The sequence below is a fragment of the Notolepis coatsorum genome (assembly GCF_963971535.1).
Source record: "Notolepis coatsorum genome assembly, chromosome: 2".
In the NCBI taxonomy this organism is placed as follows: Eukaryota; Metazoa; Chordata; class Actinopteri; order Aulopiformes; family Paralepididae; genus Notolepis; species Notolepis coatsorum.
Window position 1 is genome coordinate 160,187,660 of NC_140166.1, and position 26,960 is coordinate 160,214,619.

The 26,960-nt window shown below is 40.8% G+C and overlaps 1 protein-coding gene across 1 annotated transcript in view; it reads right to left on the bottom strand.

The window, feature by feature from the left end:
• Positions 1-16,111, bottom strand: part of mylk4b (myosin light chain kinase family, member 4b) — a gene marked incomplete at both ends in the record, with an annotated part of 40,672 nt that extends 24,561 nt beyond the window's left edge. The window contains 5 exons of the mRNA XM_084308363.1: positions 1,349-1,461; positions 3,396-3,873; positions 7,263-7,417; positions 15,444-15,478; positions 15,578-16,111. Coding sequence (XP_084164489.1) covers positions 1,349-1,461; positions 3,396-3,873; positions 7,263-7,417; positions 15,444-15,478; positions 15,578-16,111 — 1,315 coding nt within the window. The remainder of the gene's footprint in view (positions 1-1,348; positions 1,462-3,395; positions 3,874-7,262; positions 7,418-15,443; positions 15,479-15,577) is intronic.
• Between the last annotated feature and the right edge of the window lie 10,849 nt (positions 16,112-26,960).

The window sequence follows — 26,960 nt, forward strand, 5'->3', positions numbered from 1 at the left end:
ACTTGAGTAAAAATACTTTCCACCACTGCGAAAAGGCGAGTACCAATGGAAGCCACTGCTTGGCCCCTCTGGAGATAGCAAAGATCTATGTGGATGATTTTTTCCCCTTATTTCTTTGAAGCCTTCAGATGAAGGACTGCATAATATATTGTTTTTCAGACTAAAAAGTACACAACCTCTCTCTTCCCAACAGGTTTACATATCGCTCCAACTTTTCAATCTTTAGAAAATGAGGTTTTGGAAACATCACCAGTCTCTCCAAACTAAAATGAACTAGATCTCCATAAGAGCCTGCATGGATCTGACTTATTAAGGGTTTTGGATACTAGACTGATATTTATTTCGCTTCTATCTTCATACCGTCTCCATTAATTTCCCGTTCAGGTTTTAAGGTTTTAGTTTAAGTTTAGAAGAACCTCTGCTGTGGGCTGCTGCTGTATTGAATCATTACTAGCCTTATCTCACTCAAAACATGTAAAGAAAGTACTGAAACAACCACCGGAAAAGGATACATATTGCACATTATGTTATAGCCTTAAGTAATATATTGACATATTCATGAAAATGTACAATGTGTACGTATTACAAATAAATACATATTATTGCACATGCCATTTTTACTTAAAGGTTTCAGAAAACATTCGAGCTCCCCTACTGGGGAACGAAGCCGGAACTCTCGCAAGGGAGGCAAGTGTCTTTACCTCAAGACTACCAAGACACACTAACCTTAACCCTAACCCTAACTTTCTATCTTAACCATAACCATTAATGTTAAAATAAACCATCATCATACACTGTAAAAACTGGGATTGGGGTTAATTAATATTTATAAAATAATTATTAGTAACATATACATAATAAAAAAAAATACTATGTGCCGTTTGAAATCGAATTGAGCTGAATTCAATGAATTTGAACCATTTATTTTACACAGTTTTGGTTGAATACAATCAGCTGATAGTTAAAAAAATTACCAGATGACGCTCAGTTTTTACAGTGTAGTATTGCTGTGTTTGTATTAGGGTGGGTGGCTTAGTCCAGTGGTGAGAGCATTGTTGGTTCAATTCCTGGTCGCGGCGTTTGTTTTGGACTTTTGCCAAACAAGACTTAAATATATTAGGTATACATTATGTACTTTTTTTTCCTTTGGTCGATTAGTACTTTATTTACATTTTCTGATGAGACTGTGTTGTTGCCTCCATTCAGACACCACTGGAACATTTTGTCTTACCGATGATGTATTCCTTCACCGTTGGCTCTCCCTCCGTCCTTTCCTCTTCCACCTTTCCTTCGTCTGCTTGGGCGACCTGTGGCTCTGCTCCCACTCCTCCTCCTCCTCGCTCCTCCTCCTCCTCCTCTTTCCTCTCCTCCACACGGCTCTTTTTGAGGTCCTCCGTCACCAGGTCTTCCTCCATGACGCGGCGCTTGCTGCTGCCCGCCACCTCGCTGACCTCCTCGGAGCTACAGCGAGCGCACACCCAAAACGTCAAGTTATTTCAAAGGAACATTCTTAACATTTGGAGCAAGGCTGAGACCACTTATCGATCTATCGATAATTATCGATAACTGCGTGAAATCGATACGAGTTGTTTGCATGTGTAAAAAAAAATATAAATAAATAAAAGTAATCGTTTTTTCTTAAAAAAGAAGAAAAAAATTATTTAACGTTAGTTCGTGTGTGTGTGCTTCGTGGGCCAACTACAGCATTGCAAAAACTACAGTGAGTGCATGTGACACACACACACACACACACACACACACACACACACACACACACACACACACACACACACACACACACACACACACACACACACACATACACACAAACTAACGTTAAATAATATTTATTTTTCTTTATTATAATTATAAACTTTTCTTTTTACATGCAAAATAATAATAAAAAAAATTCCCGATTTATCGATTCTTCCAAATGGCATATCGTCTCAGCCTTAATTTGGAGAAATACACTAATTTGCCATCTTGCCCGTAGTCGGACAAAGAGATCGAGTTTTGTCTCTGTGTGTGTCCAGTAGCCCCCCAGAGAGAGGGTCCAGGTGCATGCTAGCCTAGCTTAGCACAAGGACAGGAAGCAGTAGGGAGCAGCTAGCCTAGCTCTGTCAAAAGTGAATAAATACAATTTCCAACAACTTCAAAAGTGATGCACCATGGCACCATGGAACCATGGAATTGATATCAGGCTTCTCGCCTGACTCTGGGGAAGATGGCAAATAACTGTGTTCCTTTAAAACAATATCCAATATGATATATACAGTAAATATAATATCACAGGAGATGAGAACTTTTAGAATGGTGATATATATATATATATATATATATATACCATAAGCTATGAGCAGGACATGAAACAAATATATGGTGGTTCCTTCTACCAGCCACTTTGGTAGGTTAACTAACCAGCATAGTGATGTTCATTGGTTTCCTTAAAATAAAATGTACGAAAAAACCTGAGAGGCTCACAATGATTAATTGGTATCTGACACTGTTGGATATAATTTATATGGAAATCTCTACTGGACGGGTGATTGGGGTTGGACAGGCCGGCATTGGACTTTGGGTCTCAGCGGCAGAGAGAGTAAAGGCCACAATCTAGCGGCGGAGCGGGGTCGGGTGTTGGTCCTGGGGGGTCCGGGGGTCCTGGGGGGGAGGGGGGGGGGGTGGGGGGGTGGGGGGGGGGGGGTAGGGGGTGGGAGTGGGGGAGGAATTGTCTTTTGTGGTGTCTATTGTGGTGTCTGTAATAGTAGGCCTATAAGTAGATTTTTTTATGTTATGTTCTGTGTTTATTATTTTGTTATTGCTAATGTCATTGTTGTTATTATTATTGTGGCATTGTGAGGTATTGTTATTGTTACTGTATTGTGTTTTGTGTATAACAAGTAAAACACAACTGGTCAATTTTGGAATTGAATGAGTAACTTAGGAAGTACATGTAACTACAGTAAGGGGGCTTTCACACTGTAGGAACCCTGGCCCGGATCGGAGTACACTTGACCCCAAAGTCCAGTTGGTCTGATTAGTGTGTGAACACTGTGTACCGCGTACCAGTGGTCTCGAGTACGGTTCCGGTGTGCGGTTCGCCCATTAACCCTTTCACTGCCACACTACAGAAGGTTAACCCTTTACTATCACACTGCCGACGGTTATAGTAAAGGGTTAACCTTATGTAGTGTGGCAGTGAAAGGGTTAACCTGCTGTTGTGTGGCAGTGAAAGGGTTAACCTGCTGTGTATTGTCGCAGTGAAAGGGTTAACCGTTTGGTAGTGCGGCAGTGAAAGGGTTAAGCGGTACTCGAGGGTACAGAAAAACATTACTAGTGTGAAAGCTAGTCACAATTGTACCCGGGTGAAAACACCCTCAGTGTTATTGACTAAGTACCTGTCCTCTGGTGGAAGACCGGTCTCACAGATCTGACTGGCAATGTCTGGGACGCCACTGAGAACCTGCTGGGGTTCTGACAGATGTTGTTCCTCTATCATCTCCTCCTCTTCTTTCTCCATGTCCCCGACTGGCTCTGCAGGGGCTTCGTCCACGTCCCCGACCGGCTCCGGAGCAACCTCTTTTATCTGTATCTCTCCTTCATCTTCCTCCTCCTCGACCTCAGGCTCAGAGTCCTCGAGGGTGACCCCCTGGTCCTCCTCTTCCTCCTCGTCAGCCTTCTGTTCTTCCTCCTCCTCTTCCTCCTCCGGATCCTCCGGTTCATCCAGGATTAACTCCACCGCCTCCCTTGGTCCTTCTCCCGAACTCTCCCCCGGACGAGCCTCGGCCGAAGCGTTGCCATGGGAGCGCTCGGCATTCTGCCTGTTGAGCCTCCCTACCTGCTCCTGGAGCACAGATTCACTCAGGGAGGTGGTGTCTGAGGAGGGACAAACAGAGCAGACAGCATCTTATATATTTATATCATATAATATAATATGATTGAGTATACACGTGTATATATATATATATATATATAGCACCTGAGGAAGCGACAGCGAAACGCGTTGTGCAAACAATAAATAAGCAAAAACGAGTCCTGTGGAGTGTGCGGTCCCTTCTTTCCCTTGAAGGTTTTCTCCTTTTAGTTTATATATATATATATATATATATATATATATATATATATATATATATATATATATATAATATAATAATATATATTATATATATTAACAATTAATATTATAATATTAATGATATATTATATAATATAAAATTATATATATATATATATTAGGGATGCTCGATATTGGCTTTTTTACCGATACCGATATTCCGATATTGTCCAACTCTTAATTTCGATACCGATACCGATACCGATATCAACCGATACCGATATATGCAGGGTTTCCCCCCAAAAAAACGGAATAATTTCAGGTAATTAATAATTTCACTGGATGCATTCAAAAGGCTTTCTAAATGTAAGCATTATCTGTGCAAAATATGATAATTAAAAAAGTAAAAATTAACATTACATATCTCTTGTTGTTGAATTAAACCAACATGCATACTTTTGACAATAAATAAAATAAGAATTGGTTCTTACTTGCTTGCTTGGGTAAATAAAGGTTAAATAAATGTAAAAAAAAAAAAAAAAAAAAGAAATTATTTTTTTTACCGATACCGATATTTTCCGATATCACATTTTACTGCCGATATCGGCCGATAATATCGGTCGGCCGATAATATCGGACATCCCTAATATATATATATATATATATATATATATATATATATATATATATATATATATATATATATATATATATATAATATTATATATTATAATAATATATAATAATATAATATAATATAATATATAATACGAGTATACAATATATATGAGTGTCCCAGAAGAAACGTATCTCGTATTTTACTTGCATTTTGCATATTTTAGGATTTGGGTAAAACATTTACAAAATGCCCCGTTCACTGCCACACTACCAAACGGTTAACCCTTTCACTGCGACACGACAGCAGGTTAACCCTTTCACTGCCACACTACAGAAGGTTAACCCTTTACTATCACACTACCGACGGTTACCCGGTTAACCTTCTGTAGTGTGGCAGTGAAAGGGTTAACCTGCTGTCGTGTGACAGTGAAAGGGTTAACCTTCTGTGTGTTGTCGTAGTGAAAGGGTTAATGTAATCATCCTTCACTGTTGTCCAGATGTAGAGAATGTATCATGTTCAGTGGCGTCATTTCAGTAAAAGGCAAGGTATGGCGAGGTATTGTCAAATCAGTTGTGCAATAGTCACTTTTGGTGAGTTGTTTCTATACAATTCAGTTATATGACATTTAGGTATGACACAGGACTACACAAGCATTTTTAGTATAGAAATGTGTCAACAGACTAAAGCAGGGAACCACAATATTTTGCATACGAATTATGCAGAATGTAATATCATAACTGTCTATTACTTTTCTTGCAATTGAGAACATTTTCCTTAGGTACGGTTTTGAGGTGTGTGTTCAACAGAATGTAGTATCAAAAACACATTCACAAAAAGTATGGGTTACTGAATGCTGAACTGCACTGTTATAATCACTAAGCCAGACCTTACCTGTGTCCCTGTATCACTTGTCTCTGCTGCCCTTTGATAAAAAAACGTCCCTATGTCCATTTTCCTTTTTTTTGGGCATATTTCAGTTAGTCACAGTAAAAGTCACCTAGTAAAAGTGAGATAATTCACAATATCAAAACATGCTAGGGCTGTACCGAATAGTTCGAAGCTTTGTTCATAATGTTGACATTCGAATTCTAAATCAACATAAAAAATTGTAAATAATTGGATGGATTATCCAAGGGGGGGGGGCCCGGGGGGGGGGAGCGAGCGAGTATAGGGTATTAGATAGCAAGTATTGGGTGTATACCTTGTATATTACATTTATTTAAATGGTAATTTCATTGGATGTGCACTGTTAATTAATGCTTGTATATCTAATTTTATGTTGTCATGTTTATGTTTATGTGTTTGTTTAAAAAATTATTAAAAAAAATATATATAAAAAAAAGAAAAAAAATGTTTTTTTTTTTTTTTTTTTTTTTTACATTTTTATTTGCCAATGTATGGCGAGTGCCATACCTTGCCATACCAAATTGACGCCCCTGATCATGTTCCTGGGACGGAGCAAAACTGTCATAGTCACAGCACGAGCGTACTTCACTCCCCCTCCTTTTCCCCTCACATTCACCACACACTCCTCTCCATCCTCCCTTCTTTCCATCCACCATGCACTCCTCTTCATCCTCCTTTCCATCCACCACGCACTCCTCCTCATCCTCCCTTCCACCACGGAAGCCTCACGCCCTTATATAGCCAGCATCCCTTCACTTCCCGTCACTCAGCCCAGCTGCACTTCATCCCCCTGATTCACACGCTGTCAGGCACCTCACTCCTCACAGCTGTATCCCATCCCCCGTTGATGAAGACCCTACTTCTACCGGACGACGCTGACCAGAAGTCGTCGTGGTGTTAGTATCACTACCTAGGTACGACGTCTCGGCCTGAAGCCCTGCTAACCTGCTCTTGTGATTATTCCTTGCTCTATTCTGTTTCTCTTGTGCCCAGGACCCCCGTTCCAGTGCACCTTCCTGCCTGGACATCTCGTGCTGCACAAGGAGTGCTCTTGCTCTCTCTCCCGACACAGACCTGTGTCTTCTGCCCCCAGCTGCACTGGGAGTGCAGTCAGTGCACCTGTCCTCACCCCCCAAGAACATTCTAACCCCTGTCTATTGCACATTCCTGATGTAATACTTGTCTGCTTGGGAAATACCATTAAAACCCCTTGAAACGCTCCATTCTCCTCTTCTGTGTTCAGCGATTGGGCTGTGTTCAAAACCCACTTCTCACAAAAACCATTATAAAATGTCAGAAATGCATGGGAGTCAATTCCTAAAACGTTTTCTGACTATTTGCAATGTCCATGTGATTGTGAATAATCCCATAATGTAGCAACAATTGTAATTCTGAATATTAAAGGTGCTATAGATAACATTCAGCCATTAGATGTCGCACTAGAACACCAGCATGTAATTTATCCAAACAGGTGCATTCCACATAGGGAAATGGTAAGTAGTGTAAACAACAACATAAATTATTTAAAATGATAAATTCATGAATCAATCAAAATAATTTGGGGGGCTGATAAATACTTTTATACTGCACCTTTCTAAAAGCTCTGTGGATCTTAATAAATGTATACATTTTGTATCTATAGCACCTTTAATCATATATATATATAATCATATCTGTGTAAGTTACCCTCTGTATCTGGGGGCTTTCTCTTCTTCTGGGCTTTCAGGCCTTTGAGGTTGAGTTTGGCTTTGTCCTTCCCATCTTTCCCTTTGTTGTCCTTCAGCTGAGGAGTAGAAAATAGGAAAATAATCAGACAATGATAAAGAGAAGGCGGGAGGCGTCTTTTTCATGACAAAACACATGCCAACTTTTTATACAACAGAGAAGCAGGGGTCTACGCAGACAGGGGGCAGGGGTTCAAGGGGGGGGGGGGGGGGGGTATGCGGGGTACACTCTAAGTTGATATTGGTATATTACTTCGTGGATAGTAGTATACATTTCCGTCTTCATATGAGAAAAAAAGAAAAAAGAGCTCAAGCCCTCCTTCGACCCTCTCTGTGCCACTGCAGAAAAGAGCTATGAGAATTGTAAACAGAGCTGGTTATCGTGAACCAACTATTATTGTAAATGATGATGATGATGATGATGATGATGATGATGATGATGATGATGATGATGATGATGATGATGATGATGATGATGAAAACTTTATTTCAGACTCAAGGTCCATATACAAAACAACACAATACAATAACAAAAGAAACAAGGCCAACTCACATGCTCTCAAATGTTGTGATTTGGTTGGACTTTAAAGGAACACTCCAACATTTTGGGAAATTAGCTTATTTGCCATCTACCCTGGAGTTAGACAAGAAGATACATACCTTTTTCTTCTCTGTGCAGGAAGACTAGGCTAATGGAGGAACTTACTTCCAGTGACTGACGCTAAGCTAGGCTAACGGTGCGCGTCTTCCTACTCCTACTGCATGCACAGAGAAGACAAAAGGTATGTATCTTCTTGTCTAACTCCAGGGTAGATGGCAAATAAGCAAATTTCCCAAAACTGCACAATTAATGTAAAATAAATAAATAAGAGGCTTCCAGACTGTATCCAGAAGTCGGTATGAACTAAGAGGAATTTGGATGTTTACGAAAACAAAGATTATAGAACAAATGCAAACAAATATGTAAAGGAGTTAATTTGTGGAATAGTTTATTTTTATTTGTATTTGTTTTATGTGTAATACAAAAAAATCAAATAATAAATTAAATAAATACATATACTGTATATATTTTTGTATATATATAGAAATAAGATGATTAACAAATATATAACTGTGGTATGAATACTACTAGTGTGTAAATGGATTTGAGCATTTTTTATAAAAATGCATATATGTTTTCATTGTATACATTTTAAGGGATCTGTACAAAATAACTCATGTAAAAAGGGTAGGTGTAATAAGCTAATAATAATAATAATAATAATAATAATAATGGCACGAATATTCATTTAATATTTATTTATATGTGTGTTTGAGTTGTATACGTTGGAAATTACTGAAATGTCTCCTGTTAGGTGATGAGAGAACGGCGTAGAACTCAAGGTTCACAAAATGCACAGCTTGGCTGAGTTGAGGTATTGGGTATTTGAGTCTATATGTGAACCACGTTACTGAATATTTGCATCGAGGCCTCGCATTCCCAGGGATTCATCCTCACGGCCAAGAGGGTCTGTGAAAGCCATTCGTTGGAGCTTGTCACACAGGCATTATGTAACCACGTCTGATGATCACAGCAGCCTCATATTTCCAATGATGATGAAGACTTTATTTCAGACTCAAGGTCCATATTACACATATACAAAACAACAACAATAATACAATAAAAGAAACAAGGCCAACAACATAGATTAAAATACATTAAAATACATAAAGGCATCGGTTCCAATGTTTCCACAAATCAGAGGAGTACCTTGTATCACTTCGTAGAGTTCGTTTGACTCTAATAAACAACACATGTATACGTTTAAACATCAGGTTCCTCAGCAGAGCATGGAAGGTGGGGACATTTGTAGTCACCAATGGCAATAGCAGTAGCGTGTTTCAGTCCATACATACAAAGAGATGATGGTGTTTATTGCCGTAAATGGTAAATGGGCTGCATATCCAAAGCGCTTTAAAACACGTGCCTCAAATTCACCCATTCACTCTCATCAAGAGCAGTTAGAGTGTTTTAAGTGTCTTGCTCAAGGACACTTATAGACGCGCTTCCGGAAGGAGCCGGAATCGAACCCGGGAACCTTCCGATTACCAGACGGCTCTACCTCCTGGGCTGCACCCATAAGTCTGTGTGTGTTATCCTGGACAGATTCCATCCGTCACCAGAAAGACTTTTACCAACGCATAGCCCAGCGGGCTTGAGGGCGCTACCGCTTCCCCTAGGATGGCCAGAGCACCCCCCCACATCACCCCCAATGTGTCTTGTGCCTTGTGTGTCCATGCATTCCTCTACATCCTGGAGTATCCTCGCTGAATAATCAAGTATCCCCAGCGCCAGTAAGAAAATACCCCACAACATTATACAGACAAAATACACACAATATACTGCATACGCATAATAAAATAAGAGAACTCTAGAGACACACTACAGCCCAGACTGTGGTCAGAACAAATCTAAATGGATGTCCTAATAGGGAGGTGTAGTGGTTACGTCATTGCCGTTTTCCGTGTTCCACCCTCTGTGGAACACAATGCATTTCCCCATATTTCTAAATCGTCTCGTTTAAAACAAATAAAGCATTAACATTTGCATGGTGTACCTTTCTGTGCTTATTCATCCACAATCTATAGCTCAACATGAAAATATTCGCAATTAATCATAAAAGAAAATCGCCACATTTTATTTCAACCAAAAATGCTTAAACAATAATGTTAGTGATAGAAGGGAACTCATTTTGTGCACAAATGTTCAATTTCCATGCGGCAGAATTGTTACAATAGCCAATAATCGATTTTCCCAATTAAATCCCTATACGGGTGGAACAACCAGTGACGTCAGACTACACCTCCCCGGCCTATAAGCTCATACTGCGTTCTCATGGTAAAAAGACAGTGTTGCTCTATTTGCCCGCCGTGTCAGTCGAGCTTGATGCGATGTAAGGTACGGATGCAGAAGTGCCCCGTTCACCTCCATGTTTAAACCTATAGAAAATGCCACTTTGAAAACCAAAATTGTCAAAACAACAGGCAGAATACGCTATTGGAATTACGGGCTCATGATTACCTGACTCAGATTGTTTTTCACCGCTATATCTTTTTTTGTGTTTTTGCAAGTGAAATTAGCTCATTGAAATGTATTATGTGTGTATGTACAGTATGTACTCATGGTACTGTAAGGCTTTAAGTGTTGTGATCGTATCTTATCTTATGTTAAATCGTATCTTAACTTATCTTACCTCAAATCATATATTATCTTATCTTAAATCTTATCTTATATTATTTTACCATATCTTAAATTGTATCTTATCTTACCTTAAAGGGGAACTATTTTACTATTTCTTTCACTATTTGGGCACTTTTACACAATTCCTGTGAGTCTCTGGAACACCTCTGTAATATATATATTTTTTTTATTCATTGTTTTGTATTTCTAATCAAGTCCTCAAAAACAGCATTTTTCTACCTCAAGATTTCGAGCTGTTTTGAGCCTGGGCTGCAGGGCGGCTCCTAAACCACTGCGCTTCGTCGTCGTCTATCTCAACATTAACATGCAGCAGTGACTATATGACATCACATATAGGCACATTTTCAAACGACTCAGTTCAGTGAGGGTGAATATTGTGAGAGGAGAATTGGAAGAATGCGCCAATATGAGAATTTTGAGACATAGATCATATTAATATAAGTTCACATAGCTAGGAAACAATGCTAAACACTCAAAAAGGCCATTTATAAGATAGTTCCCCTTTAAATTGTATCTTATCTTATCTTGCCTTAAATCAAATCTTATCTTATCTTAAATCGTATCACATCGTATCTTAAACATTATCTTGTCTTATCTTACATCATATCTCATCTCATCGTATATCTTCAATCATATCTTATCTCATCTTAATTCTCATCTTATGTTACGAGGGGTTGTGTGGTGGTGGGTGGAGGAGAGGCGTAAAGCTGTGTGACTTCAGGAGGTCTGCTGTGTAATAAATCAGACATTATGGATGTTTAACCTACCGCCCCCTGCCTCTCACGCCCACACATGCCCTGCGAGAACTGCTGAGTCAGGAGACTGTAAACAACATATAATATATGACTTGCACACACACACACACACACACACACACACACACACACACACACACACACACGCACACACGCACACACACACACACACACACACACACACACACACACACACACACACGTACACATGCACATCCAGTGCACGCTCACACCTCCTAAGGAAAATAGCTCTTCACCCGTCTGTGTGGGTCTTCATTTTACTCTAACTCTACCAAGAACAAATGCACTTAAGAGAACCGTAATGTATAGAGCTGTTGCATACTGGAATTGTATACCTGTGAAGATAATGATTATCACCAACAAATGTACTTCTACGCTGTTATGAATAAATACAGTTATTGATTTATTTAGTTAGTATTGTATTTGTGGTTGGAGCCTTTTTGTGTTGAGATTTTGAAGATATTGATAATTTAGCTAACGTGTTTCTTATGTTCTTATTGTTTTTTTTTTTTATAACTCCAATGTTGTAAGTTATGTGTTCGGACCCCAGGAAGAATAGTCTTACACCCATGGGTGTGTAGACTAATGGGGATGCATACAATAAACAAATAAACAAACCAGCCATGCAGTCAAACTCATTTCGCTCCTGGTGCAGTGGAAGAACCAGCAGATGGCCACAATAGGCACAGATACTGAGTCTATACATAGAAAGTAAACGGCGGCATTCTGGAGCGCAGTAAATACCTCCAGGCCACACAATGTGGCTGCAACTCCACCATGGTGTGTCACTGTGTTTTTTAATAGGGGAGCGTTGCAGCCATTGAATGTTAACAGTGACTGCCGTATGTTTTCTATCAGAAGCCTGAGTTCTCGTGCGTAAACACTGGGGCTAATTGCTCATCAGTTTGTGGAGAGAGAGACGCCGGTGAAGTGAGGACACACTGTCACAGATGGCGACACTAACTGCTGCTTATAGGTTTAGGTTTAGGTTTACTTTATTTGTTCAAGGGGGACAGCGTACATTAATAAACATTAAAAAAAAAACTTAAATGCAAAAAAAATTTGGCCAAAAGGCTAATTTCCATTGGTAGTCCCCCTGCCAGAAGGTACAGGCTAAAATCCTAAAAAAGGGTTAGCAATACAAACAGAATATAAGCGAGATAAATAACATTAGAATAAAAACACAAACAAAAGCACATGTAGTAGGACATAAGATAGGGATACAGGGCACAATACAGTCATGGACACAAGGACAGAGCACATCATGACAGAGATGGCCCAGGCATAGACAAATGCACAATATCCACACACACACACACACACACACACACACACACACACACACACACACACACACACACACACACACACACACACACACACACACACACACACACACACACACACACACACACACACACACACACACACACACACACACACACACACACACACACACACACACGCACACACACACGCACACACACACTCCACAAAGTGCACTGCCTGTGAGTGTGAGTGAATACAGTGAGTGAGCGAATTGCTGACTGAGTGAGTTGGTGACATTGCAGATGGTAGAGGTGCTTTGCTTCTAAGAATAGAGTGTAAAAGACACTACTGGTAACACCGTCAGGTCTTCCCTTCTTTTACTTTTCTTTTTCTTGGTTACATGTAAAAACCTTTTCTCCCACAATAGCCTTCCTGGTCCCGTGGCCAGCAGCTCTACCAGCCTGGAGTAATTTTATTTTATTCATTTATTGAACCTTTATCCAGGGGTGTAAAGTACTTGAGTAATTGTACTTTGTTACAATACTTAAGTACTGTTTTGGGGGATTTGTACTTTACTCAAGTATTATTAGGTTTGTATACTTGTAATTTTACTCAATTACATGTCAGAGAAAAGAAATGTAAATGTCCTTACATTTTAAAAGGCATACCTACAAAGTAGGGGTGGACGGTATAAACGGTATACGGTATAAACGGTATGAATTTGCGCTACGGTATGGATTTTGATTAAACCTTCATACCTTGTGACTGGTAGACTAGAGCAGTTAGTCACAGCAGTAGCAATGACGTTAACGTTACTTGACGATTCACTCAACGTTTGCAGTGGTCGTTGCATAGTGTTTAATTGTACTGAGTTTTTCTCCACTTGCTCACGGACCTTGTCATATAGTTTGGGCATTTCAATTTGGCTAAGGAGGCTGAGAGGACTAGAGGAGACTTGCTTTAGCGCAGCAACGGGCTAACGTTAGCCATTTTAAGATAAATTAATATACCGCGATATATACCGTTACCGTCTATGCTTCAAATGATACCGTGATATAAATTTTAGACCATACCGTCCAGCCCTACTACAAAGTACAAAGTACAAATCTCGCAGGTCCAACTATTTTAATTAGTATATTTGTTTCTCTGGTCGAACTAACGTTAACGTTATTAATCCTGCGGCCACGCTTTATTTAAACACAGCCAATCAAATCCCCATCAATGGAAAATGAACCTGCCCATACCCGTGCTGATTGGTCCTTGTGCAAGACTAGAAAGTGGGGATCTTTGATTAAACACCTGCTATCAGAAGAATAGACAGTCAGAAAAAAAGTTTTTACTTTTACTTTTTAGTGCTTAAATACATTTAAAAGTAGAAACTTTTTGAATTTTACTCAAGTGTGTTTTTAGCCAGATACTCTGACTTTTACTTGAGTATGATTTTGAGACGGTACCCATACTTTCACTTAAGTATAATTTCTGGGTACTTTTTACACCCCTGCCTTTATCTCATAACCAGGCAGCTCAATTAAGAACAAATTCGTATCTACAACGACGGCCTGACGAGAGGACAAAAGGGTATCTCGTAGGGTAACGGGGAAAGGGGACCAAAATAAATAAATTCAATAAAATATAAAAGAGACAGACGATACATACGTCACAGACGTAACATCAGACAAACAACCAAATAAAACGACAATGTATGTAATACATGAAGCAGAACAGCAGGCATGTGCACACATAGAGCCCAAGGGGTGCTTGAGCACCTGCCTTTTTGAGCCTCATCAAAAAGTACCCTTTTAAAAGAAATCAAATTAAAAAACGTTTTTTTTTATAGACTGCCCTTCCAACAGAAAAATGTCAGGATAGAATCAAAATATTAGGTAAAGAGAGAGAGATGCCCCATATTCCATTGCAGTTTGCACGGCCTCCTCAGCGTGCCTCTCCGCGGACCTATATATTTTATGCATATCGTGGGTGGTGATGATGATGATGATAGAAACCGCTGTGGCGCATACAGTTGAATGCTGCATTACACTCATTGAGGGACACGAAGAAGTCAAGTCCGTTGGGATTTGGGAATCTCAAATACAAATCGGGATTGGAATAAAAAATGCATTTATATTAAACAATACAGAATATACAGCACTTCCTGGGGTCTGTAGGGTAAGCACTTATTCCCTCCCCCCTGAACATTTATGGAGATGTATGGGCCTTTTAAGTCAGTGATACAAGTGTCTTTCAAGGATAAGTGAGCTCCTGCACTGATTATTATAGTTCAATATTCAATATTTGATCACCAAAATCCCCCAAAAAACATAAAAAGGGGGCCCCCCCGCCCGAAAAGGGATTGTGCGCTACGCGCGCTCGGTTATAACACACACAGGTATAGTGCCTTTTTCTGCCTTTGAGCACCTGCCCCTCTAAAGTCCTGTGCACGTCCCTGCAGAACAGTCAAATTACAGTTAAAAGGCTCGGTGACAGTTGCAGGTGTGTGTAAACAACTCCTTAAAAGTGGTGAGGAGGGATCAATTTGTCCATTTTCAAAGTATTTTGCATCTTGTTCCAACTGCTGGGAGCAGGGAATTGGAAGGAGGATTGACCATCTAGTGAGTGATGGTGAGCAGCTCTGGTATTAATAGGTAATACCACTCACCTTCCTGTGGGCCTTGCTGGCCCTGTGGCCACACCCTTTAAACAACACCTGAGGTAAGACCACTCACCTTCCTGTGGGCCTTGCTGGCCCTGTGGCCACGCCCTTTAAACAACACCTGAGGTAAGACCACTCACCTTCCTGTGGGCCTTGCTGGCCCTGTGGCCACGCCCTTTAAACAACACCTGAGGTAAGACCACTCACCTTCCTGTGGGCCTTGCTGGCCCTGTGGCCACGCCCTTTAAACAACACCTGAGGTAAGACCACTCACCTTCCTGTGGGCCTTGCTGGCCCTGTGGCCACGCCCTTTAAACAACACCTGAGGTAAGACCACTCACCTTCCTGTGGGCCTTGCTGGCCCTGTGGCCGGGCCCTTTAAACAGCAGCTCCACCAGCCGAGAGTTCTTCACAACCTCCCCGATGAAGCTGATCACCTGCTGCATTCCCTCCATCAGCTTCTCCACCCCCTCCAACCTGCGTCCCTGACACTCCATCCGCTCGCCGGCTTCCCCCACCGCGCCGCTCAGCTCCCGGCACGCCACCGCCACCACCTCCACCTCTGACCCCTGTCCGGCGCCCCGGACCTTGTCCCGCACGGAGGCCAGGTCCCGGCCCACGCCCCCCAGGTCCTGCGACAGGCCGTCCAGCCGGGAGAGCACGGTGTCCTGCATGCCGAGGAGGCTGTCCATCTGGAGACTCAAGGTGTCCATGCGGCACTCCACGGAGCGGAGGGCTTCCGACGACGGCACGGCGGCGCGGGTGGGTTTGTCCTGTCCAGTAGGAGGGGACAGCTTTCTCCCTCCCGTCTTCTGACCGTGCAGAGGGTTGGGGTCATAGACCCTAGCCAGAGAGTTGACCAAACTGGAACTCATGACTGTTTTTCGGTGGCGCGGTAGTCAGCGTATAGACGTCGGTCGGCGGCCGGTCAAAGCCCAGACTTTGATGTTCTTCCTCCCTCATAAAACAAAAAGGTACAAAGTCTTCCTTCCTTCTTACTTCTCTTCACCGCAGAGCGTCAGTCGATCCCGGGGGCCGGGACACCAGTAGTCACAGGGTCTTCTCGTCATTCAGTGACAAGAGTTCCACCCGGGGCTCAATTGGAGAAATGGCAGCGAAAACCACGTTAGGAGACGAAGCCACAGGCGGCAGCAGCAGCAGCATGGCAGGGATACAGGAAGAACATCTACAGTAGCAGGCTTCTCCCTTCACCGGCACCAGGGACAGTTATAAGAATAGCGTTGCAAGGGGTCCTCCAAATAACAGAGCAGCCCCCGTGGACGTCAGCTGGAGAGTGGCCAGTGATAAGGTCCAATGGCTTGGGTGTGCGGTGGGGAGTTGAGGGGGTGTCGGGTGGGGGGGGGGGGGGGGGGGCGGGGTAAAGGGTCGGCTGGAGCTTCAGAGGATCGACATTTGAGACACCTCAAAGTCCTTTCAGCGTTTAGTGTTAGAATCCTGAGAATTCGTGATTGAAACATGAGCCGGTGACAACCGACCAGAAAGAAAACTAAATAAAATAGCTTCACCCGTGGACGGACACCAGGGAATATACTGTACGTCCACGTATATATACAGGCGATCGGCGAAAACAGGGCGGTCAATCTCGAGCAGCAGAGGTATAGACTTCTGCTGTGTGTATGTCTTCTTCAACGCAAGAAGACGGTTCCAAGATTACATTTTTGTTTGTTTATTTTATTAAGATTCCCATTAGCTTTTGCATAGCAGCAGCTATTTGTCCTGAGGTCCAATAACTTACATGGTGACAACATACAAATATACATTCACACTCATCACCATACATTGACAAAACACGTAAAAAGAAAAACATGAATAACAAACACACTGCAATTAGACAAAGCTCAGACTGAATCCACCATGATCTAAGTCAGCGGTTCTCAAACTACGGGTTGCAACCCAAAGTGGGGTCGCGGGTAGGTGACAGCACATTGGCCAAAAAAAAAGATCAAGCGAAAATCCGACGAGCCCAACTCAGATCGAGTTTTCCACCTGGCAGCTGTGTGTATTTGCCATGTCTCGCCCCTTAGTCAACGGAGGCCACAAAGTATTCCAATACACATCTCACTACATCCTGCGCAGGTATAATCGCGGAGCGCAATGTGCGCGAGCGTGCGTGACGGCACATATGAGGGCTGCCGAACGTTTAGGATTTACACATCTCCACAGGTATAGTTGCGGAGCCTCAATACGTTGAATCTGGGACTACAAGGTCTCACAGCATTTATTTTTTTAATGTTCTGAAGACATATTTTGGCTAAATATGCCTTGTTTTAAAAATGTGTATAGTATACAGAAACAATTTCATTGCTTTTTTTGATAATATTCATTCATTTCATTGATAACATTGTGCTGTAATTGAATTGTCTAATACATATGCATGATCAAGTTCAACAAGGTGTGGTTTTATTTATTCCTTATTTCCACATTGAAATTACGTGATATGTGGGGTCGCCAAAAGAAATCCTAAATAAAATGGGGTTGTGGTATAAAAAAGTTTGAGAACCCCTGATCTAAGTAATAGATAATATAATTGAACATAGATAGCCTATGCAATTTTACTCCCCGATGATGACGTCCCAGCAAACACTCGAACACCCGCGTTCGAAAACCTCAACAGAACGTTCAAATAATGGATGCAAATGGTTTAACGGTGGTTCCGCTCTACCATAAGATATAGGGTGACAGGTGCAAGCGTGTGCAAGGCCACCAAGACGTTATTAACCCCCGCAAGACCCCCGTTAAACATACTACACATTGCCGGTATTTTTTACCCTTCTCAAATGCCAAGCGGTTCTCACAAGCAACTTGTTTTTTTCTCCCAGCGGATGTGTCAGCAGGACATTAAAGTTAAAGTAAGTTGTATTTTTTGGTTAGAATAAGTGTTAAGTACTGTAGCTCTACATTCCATCAGCCACAACTGATAGAGTGTTTGGTCAGTAACTTAGGTCTCCAGTCCCTCCACTCTGCAGTAAACAGAAAATAAATGTCCTGGTATCCCTCCCACTTCCATCCAATCAGGAGAGAGGACCCTAGATATTTGTACTTATTTCAAGAAACCTTGCCAAGCCAAATTAGCTTACTGCACTGGTAGACTATTTTCCTTGTTTCAATGACACATTTTGCTTAAAACTAGTTTTAATTTCTTATTTTTGTCAGAGCATTTTTTTGCAGTGTGGAGTTCTCTCTCCCTGTTGGATAAAGTGGAAACAGGATACCAGGAAATGTATTTTCTGTTTACTGCAGAGCGGAGGGACTGGGAGACCCACGTTACTGACCAGACAATCTATATCAGTGATGGCGGTCAGAGTGTAGAGCTATTGTTTTAACATTTAGACCACTTACAGCACCTTTAAGGTGAGACAGTACCCCCTAATAGGCAATTTTTTTTTTATAGATATCACTATGAAACTTTCCCAGTTTGTTATGTATTGTACATATAAACTAAGAAAAAATATATTGCAAGTTTTCTGAATTGTATGTGTATATATGCAAATGAGGCACGTCCTCATTAAATATGCACACATTTCCATATATTGTCAAGACACGAATCACCAACATGGATAATGCCTGATTCAAAAATTGGGTTTAATTTTGTTGATACATTCAAAACGAAACTTTTTCCAGAAGGGATTAGATTTTCGCCTAGTTTTGGTATAAAATGTAACAAAATCTCAATATCGTCGAAAGAAAGCAAAAAGGCTTTTCGGGGGTACTGTCTCGCCTTAAGTAATTGCTCCACTGCATCTACCTGCCTCCGGGTTAAACTCTCTTACTGTATATAAGATAAAAATAAATAAATAGGGTGTCCCAGTTCCTACAGCTCTCATTTTAAGCCAACACAAATTCCATCCTCGCTGACGTTCAAACAGGGTTCAAAGGTTGACAAGCTGGGTGATGGTTAGGACTAGTAGGTAACGCTATAGCCTACCATATTTTAAGATGTAATGTGATGGAGCAAAGGTATGTCTTTTTACAAGTCATCAGTAGCTACATACAGTATTTTCATTTAATTTCCTTTAATAATTTACAAGGAAAATACATAAAAAGGGGGGGGAAAGTCCAATCACATTCTAATTTGTACTGGAAAGGCAAATACTATCAAATACTGGTATACAGTAAAAATGAAGGTGAATTCATGATGTGATATTTTGACCATTATTGCAGAGCTCTAGTGATGACTTTCATTTTCTGTCCAGATGAGATGTAGGCCTATACAGTACTTCTTAAACCTTAGCCTACATAACACAGGTGTCAGCTGAAAAACCTTATTCTTAATCTCAGAAATGTGAACAGATGGGAAACCCGTCTTTTGAAAGCAGTGACTTTTGAAAGCACAATGTTTTCCACCCGATGCCAAAGACAGAGGAAAAAAGCCTCCGATTGATCTTTGATTGAGTGTGACGTACAGATCTAGACCAGAGTGTGTTCTCAAGCCGTGGCCCACGGTCTAACACGAGCCGGACAGGCTCCTGATATAGGGCCTGCTGTTGACACGACGTGAAGCTCAGAACATGGCAGCAACACACGGCAACAGGTGACGCCGTCGACACCGACCACACAGCGAAGGTAACAGCAGAATAGAGAGAGGGGACATGTGGGGGGGGGGGGGGGGGCAACTGGAGATTTACGACAACCCCCCCCCAAGGGTCACGTAGAATCAGGAGAGGGAATAAACTGAGAAACGCGCATACACTGTAAAACTGGGATTGGGGTTAAATAATATACATAATAAAAAAGACTATGTGCCGTTTGAAATCGAATTGAGCTCAATTCAATGAATTTTAACCATTTATGAATTGCATTTTACACAGTTTTAGTTGAATGAAATGAGCTGAGTAGCTCATTTTAGCTCAGTTTTTAGCTAATCTTTTACAGATTAGCTCAGTTTTTACAGTGTAAATGTATATAGTGTATATATGTCGTTAAAGTCGAGGTCCGGCACTTTTCACTCGACGCGTCACGCTGCCCCCCAAGAAACGTCCCGCATGTCTCAAATTGGAGGTGTTGAAAATGGGCTGTTTAACAAAGTGTACCCTATGGACCGGCGCCAGCATTTTTTACCACCCCACCCCCCGGAAAAACCTGACCCAGCCTGTCTAAGTGTCTAGCCCAGGGGCCTGGCACGGTACCCAATAAACCCAAAGGGCCTTCTCAGCTGTCAGGCATAAAGCTCCATCATCCACATCCACAGCAAGGTAAGGATGACTGAGGACACTGTACCGGGTTAAATATAGAATACTGTAATTACTCTGAAACCCAATACTTGCTTTATCGTTCAAGAGATAATTTGGCATTTGGATGTTTTTATTGTTATTTATAGGGCTTTGAGTGACACCAGTGGGAATCAAGGGGGATAGCAACGGGTAATGAGTCATTCTGATCGAGAAGATGATGTTAAAGACCGTCTCCAGATCTATTTTGAACCCTGGTTCTATATTGAATAACAATTTGTATAATTTGTTTTCCCCCACCAAACTGTTCAATAAACTACTGAAAATGGCTCAGCAGCATCTCTACACTGTTACCCTCATTGAGATGCAAGGATCTATGAATATGCAAATTGGCCACACAAGTACCCATTGATGTTTACCAAGAATTCCAGCTTATAGTTCAAGACATGCTTTCTTTCTGAAGCTGAAGGTGTCAAGTTACCACATACGGGACCATGATAAGTTCGACCTATTGCTGACATCACACATGCAACTCAGTACAGAGAAGCTCTCCCTCTCCAGGGGAAAATGTGAAAAAAGGCGCTCTGGTGACAAGTTATGAACAAATAACTATCTGTATAGTCAAAGTCATGCTTTGGAGGAGTTATAGGAGGAGGTTAACCGTCTGTAGTGTGGTAGTGAAAGGTTAACCTTCTGTAGTGTGGTAGTGAAAGGTTAACCTTCTGTAGTGTGGTAGTGAAAGTGTTAACCGTCTGTAGTGTGGTAGTGAAAGGGTTAACCTTCTGTAGTATGGTAGTGAAAGGGTTAACCTTCTGTAGTGTGGTAGTGAAAGGTTAACCTTCTTTGGTGTGGTAGTGAAAGGTTAACCTTCTGTAGTGTGGTAGTGAAAGGTTAACCGTCTGTAGTGTGGTAGTGAAAGGGTTAACCTTCTGTAGTGTGGTAGTGAAAGGTTAAACTTCTGTAGTGTAGTAGTGAAAGGTTAACCTGTAGTGTGGTAGTGAAATGTTAACCTTCTGTAGTGTGGTAGTGAAAGGTTAACCTTCTGTGGTGTGGTAGTGAAACCTAATAATACTCAAGTAAAGTACAAATCCCCCAAAACAGTACTTAAGTATTGTAACGAAGTACAATTACTCAAGTACTTTGGTCCTTTACCGAATAAAATCAATCGGCCGACCGCAACACACGTCTCTCATGAGTAGAAACATTTAAAATAGTAACATTTTGCACAGTACAAATGAAAGTAAGTTGGGCTTCCAGCCAGTGTAAATGTAACAGTAAAGTGCAATAGCAATATACAATATAAAATGTAGGTGGTTAAACTGGGTATAAAATATATAAATTAGTACTACTGAGTGTAGTGCTAATCAGATGTATGTACAGAGTTGTAATATTAATATGTACAGTGATACAGGTATGAAGACTGTATGGTAGTAGTCATACTGGCCAGCAGTGTAACTAGTAAGAGTAGGCAAGGGATATATACAGATATAGATATAGTAAAAGGGTATGTAAAAGGATTATGTGTGGGTGTAGGAGCCAAATCCTATGATGATAAATTGTATCTTTATTGCCCCATTAGACATATAGTTTATTATGGTATTCGTGCTTTGTGTTTATTAATATATGTCATAATGAATTCCAAGATGCTTACCTGGTCAACTCCCCCTTTTTCCCACATTCCCCCTAACCACTCCTATAACATGGCAGGTAGTTTAGAGTTCAGGTAGGCCCAGGTAGAGCGGTACCATATAGTTTTTGACCGCACTTAATGTGCACTTAATTTGCACTTAATTCGCACTTGATTGACAGTTTACGTTCATTTACAAAACCCTTTTGCTTGTTTTATAGTGGTAGGCAGCTATTGGGGCTGTTGTGATTTGCTTTCCAATAAATCCTGTTTGTTTTGACAAAGTACATCGGATCAGCGTCATCTTTTCTTTTGGACTGCAATTCGGAGCGTGTCTGACTAACAATGCATTACCTGGAGCCTCAAGGCAACTGTGGTTCGTAGGATTGCCTTTACAGTGGGTATCTACAGACAGATGTGGATATATATATATATATATATATACACATACGGTACGAATAAATTCAAAGTACAAAGCATTATTGTGCATGCTATCATACAGAGATGTATGGGTTATATGCAGGTGTATAGGTATATAGAAGGTTTATATGCAGGTGTATTCAGATAAATATGGATATATATATATATATATATATATATATATATATATATATATATATATATATATATATATATATATATATATATATTGTACATGCTATCATACAGAGTATATGCATCCATCCAAAGTCAATACATAATAGTTATTCTAGACTAGATCCAGGCGTCATTCAGTAATACAATACTCCATTACCGTGGCCTCAGCCTCACTCCACAGTAATGTCCCCGGACGTGGTGGGATATAACACAGGCTTATCTCGGGGCCAAAATAATAGCCTATGTTACATGCCTCCGGTTAATGGCTGGCGGTTATGATGAATAGAATTCACTTTCAACAATAGCCCGGGGCAGAGGGCTTAGCTATCTTAGAAAAGCATCTTCCGACAAGAGAAATCCCAGACAAGGATGCGTTTGGAGGCAGTGGATGATGTACGTCTGACGGAAATATCACAAAGACAGGACTTCACACACTTACGCAGCTCCAAATATCACTGTCTCACAACATAGGACTGCGTACGTCACCGCGAGTGACTCTGTGTCCTAAAATAATAAGTCTAGCAATGTACATTCATATTTAAGTTTGATGTTCATGTTCATGTTCATGTTCATGTGCATGTTCATATTCATGGTTATTTAGGATCCCCATTAGCCATTTCCTTAGAAACAACTATTCTTCCTGGGGTCCACACAAAAGACCAAATAAAATATAACCATCACATGATGTAAAAATTACCCAGAAATTATACTTAAGTGAAAGTATGGGTACCGTCTCAAAATCGTACTCAAGTAAAAGTATCTGGCTAAAAACGCACTTGAGTAAAAGTCAAAACGTTTCTACTTGTAAATGTACTTAAGTACTAAAAAGTGAAAGTAAATTTTTTTTCTGACTTTCTATTCTTCTGATAGCAGGTGTTTAATCAAAGATCTGCGCTTTCTAGTCTTGCACAAGGACCAATCAGCATGGGTATGGGCGGGTTCATTTTCCATTGATGGGGATTTGATTGGCTGTTCTTAAATAAAGCGCGGCCGCAGGATTAATAATGATAGATAGATACTTTATTAATCCCCTTGGGGAAATTCAGGGTATCTCGCAGCTCACACAGTATACAGACATTGACAGTTCTCATTCAGTTGTTTCACGTTGTCTGCATCATGAATAAAAAATAAGCACATGGTAAAATTTAATTAAATCATATCTATCAATATCAATAAGAGCGTGATGAGATAAAAGCAGGTGTATAAAACAGGTGTAAAAACAGGTGTGTGGGTCAGAGGTCAAGGTCCCCCGCACTATATTACGCTGTTGTACAGTCTGATGGCAGTGGGGACAAAGGACCTCCTATGCCGCTCAGTCCGTGAGTGCAGGGAGATTAGCCGTCCTCTGCGACTGCTGCTCTGCCCCACCAGGGTGTGGTGGAGAGGGTGGTTGGTATTGTCCATAATGGCCAGCAGCTTGCTCTGCGTGCGGCTCTCCACCACCGTCCCCAGTGGGTCCAGTCTCCTCCCCACCACTGAGCCAGCCTTTTTCACCAGCTTATCCAGCCGCCTGGTATCCCTGGCCGTGGTATTGCCACCCCAGCAGACAGCGGCATAGAGGAGCACACTTGCCACCACTGCCTGATAGAACATGAACAACATTTCCCCACACACATTAAAAGACCTGAGCCTAATGTTAACATTAGTTTGGCCAGAGAAACAAATATACTAATTAAAATGGTTGGACCTGCAAGATTTGTACTTTGTAGGTCTGCATTTTAAATGTAAGGAGTAAAAAGTAGGTATTTTTTTCTCTGAAATGTAATTGAGTAAAAGTACAAGTATACAAACCTAATAATACTTGAGTAAAGTAGAAATCCCCCAAAACAGTAGTTAAGTATTGTAACAAAGTACAATTACTCAAGTACTTTACACCAGGGGCGGATTTAGGATTGTAGGAGATCCGGGGCTTAGCCCAGATAGATTTTTTTAACTTCGACACCACAACCTTTAACTTATACCACCACCATAACCTGTTAATCTGTAGACCGTTTTCGCCTAAAAGGTACATGCCTAAGTAAATGGAAGATTGCTCCACTTCTGCAAGGTCAATTTGCATGTTCTTGGTATCTAGGAACATCTAGGGACCTGGGGGTATGTATTTCCAGTGTCAGAAATATTGTGTCTGTTACTAGGCTGAGTAAATTGTAATGAATAAATTAATTATGATTAATTATGATTTATGACTTTGATGATGATGATCAAAAATGTATGCGGGGCACGAGAAAATGCTCACTGAGCTCATTCACCACCTTATTGAGATCATGTGTACAAAAAATCTAAGCAAATGAACTGCGGGAAGATGATTAAACAGAAGGATTTGTAGATACAGTAATTAATGATAATCAACTTTAATTATAAATTCATATTTGACCTTGAACTTGACCTTGACCTTATTATGGCCAAATCATACATCTATGGATAGGGGAAATGCTCCTCTTTCCAATGGCAGGGTTGAATCTGGATTTAGTCATTTCTTGCGTTTTTTACGATAATTAGCATTTTCCGATACATTTGTATTTCCGATAAAACATAAAACATCGGTAAAAATTAAAATATACACTTTGACTACTGTTTTTGATAGGGTTATGGTCTTTACTCTTGGCTACAAAAAAATATTTAAAAACATTGACCTCTTAACATCCAAGGGCCCACATGTGGACGATTCTTTGCCGACCTCTAGTGGCTCGGGTGTGCATTTCTTTTAATACAATATATAGATTGAATTAAAGCCCTATTTGTTGCCTGTCGATCGCCCTTTCAGGTGACAAATTCCGTTCAGCGGTTCTCGAGTTACATGCCAATATGTGAGGCGTGCCCCAAAGTACGCAAAAGTACACATTACCACCCCCGACTCCTGGGGCTCTAGCTCCGTCAATCATTTGGCGAGCTCAAAAGTCCTTGCACAGGGTTGTAGTCAATGAGTGTGGCTTTCCAATGATACCCCATGATATGATAATTGGGGATCTAATATGGTCTCTATTGATCGATTTATGATAAAGAAAAGGCTTAACAAGCGGACAAACGGCAATAGAGAACACTTAAATTCACACCCTTTAATTAATGAAGCAAACTATAATAATTTATAATAATAATAATAATAATAATAATAATAATAATAATAATAATAATAATAATAATAATAATAATAATAATAATAATAATAATAATAATAATAATAATAATAATAATAATAATAATAATAATAATAATAATAATAATAATAATAATAATAATACACTGTTTGTATAGCACCTTTCATACAAGAATTGCAGCTCAAAGTGCTTCACAGCAGTACAAAAAGACAGGCATAAAATGAGCACAACATTGGCAGATCAAGAGCAATGCATAAAGTGCAGACGTAAAGCATAAAATAGATAGCAGTAAAATAGACAAAGTCAAGGTAAGACATAGAACATTAAATCACATCGTTTTTCATATTAGGATCTAAGATCTAGGGTTAACTCGCCGAACGTTGAGCGCCAGGACCCCCGAAAACCAGAGTATAGTCGGGTTTTTGCCGACAGCCTGTGTTATTACTGGGGATGGGTCTGAGATCTCAAAAGTCCAATACCGCCGCCTAACACCTTGCGGCCGCTATTGCACTCCATTTGAAACGATGTGGCTTGGTGTCTGTCATTTTGGAAATGACACCAGACCACCCTGAAACTACACTCATATTTACGACGGTATAAAACGGAAATGTATCTTGACCGGAAGAAACTCAATGACAATCGACTATATTATTAGATCCATAGCTATAATATATAATATAGCTTTAGGCCTGCAAACACAGCCACATATCCCCATGTTAACACAATGGGGACCAGCCACGTATATATACGGGTTTCGGTGCCATGCATTGTGGACCAGAGGCACGCATATAGCCGTGGCAAGTTGTTATTGTTTTATTCCATATTAATAACCGGCTCAAGATCCCCGACCGGCTCTGCAGATCTACCCTCGTCTGTGGAATCGAGAACATGCAATACCGGCCAGATCCTCATAGGGGCGCCATCGCTCCACTACAGTATGCCCTGTGGGCGAATGTAAAACTTTTTTTTCTTCTTCCAATGGAGTATCATTGTAGCCGGATCCTGAACCAGCACAATGTACTGTGGATCACGTTTCGAATCGCAGATTTGACCATGGAATAATGGGATTTATCATCAGCCAATGGACATATCGATCTACCAGATGCCGATCGATAACAGGGAAATGCTGGGGGGTATCCCACGGGCTCACGGTAAGACCTTTTTCACCTAAATTACAGCCGGATCGGAGCTTGCTGTGAAACGCAAGCAGCAGATC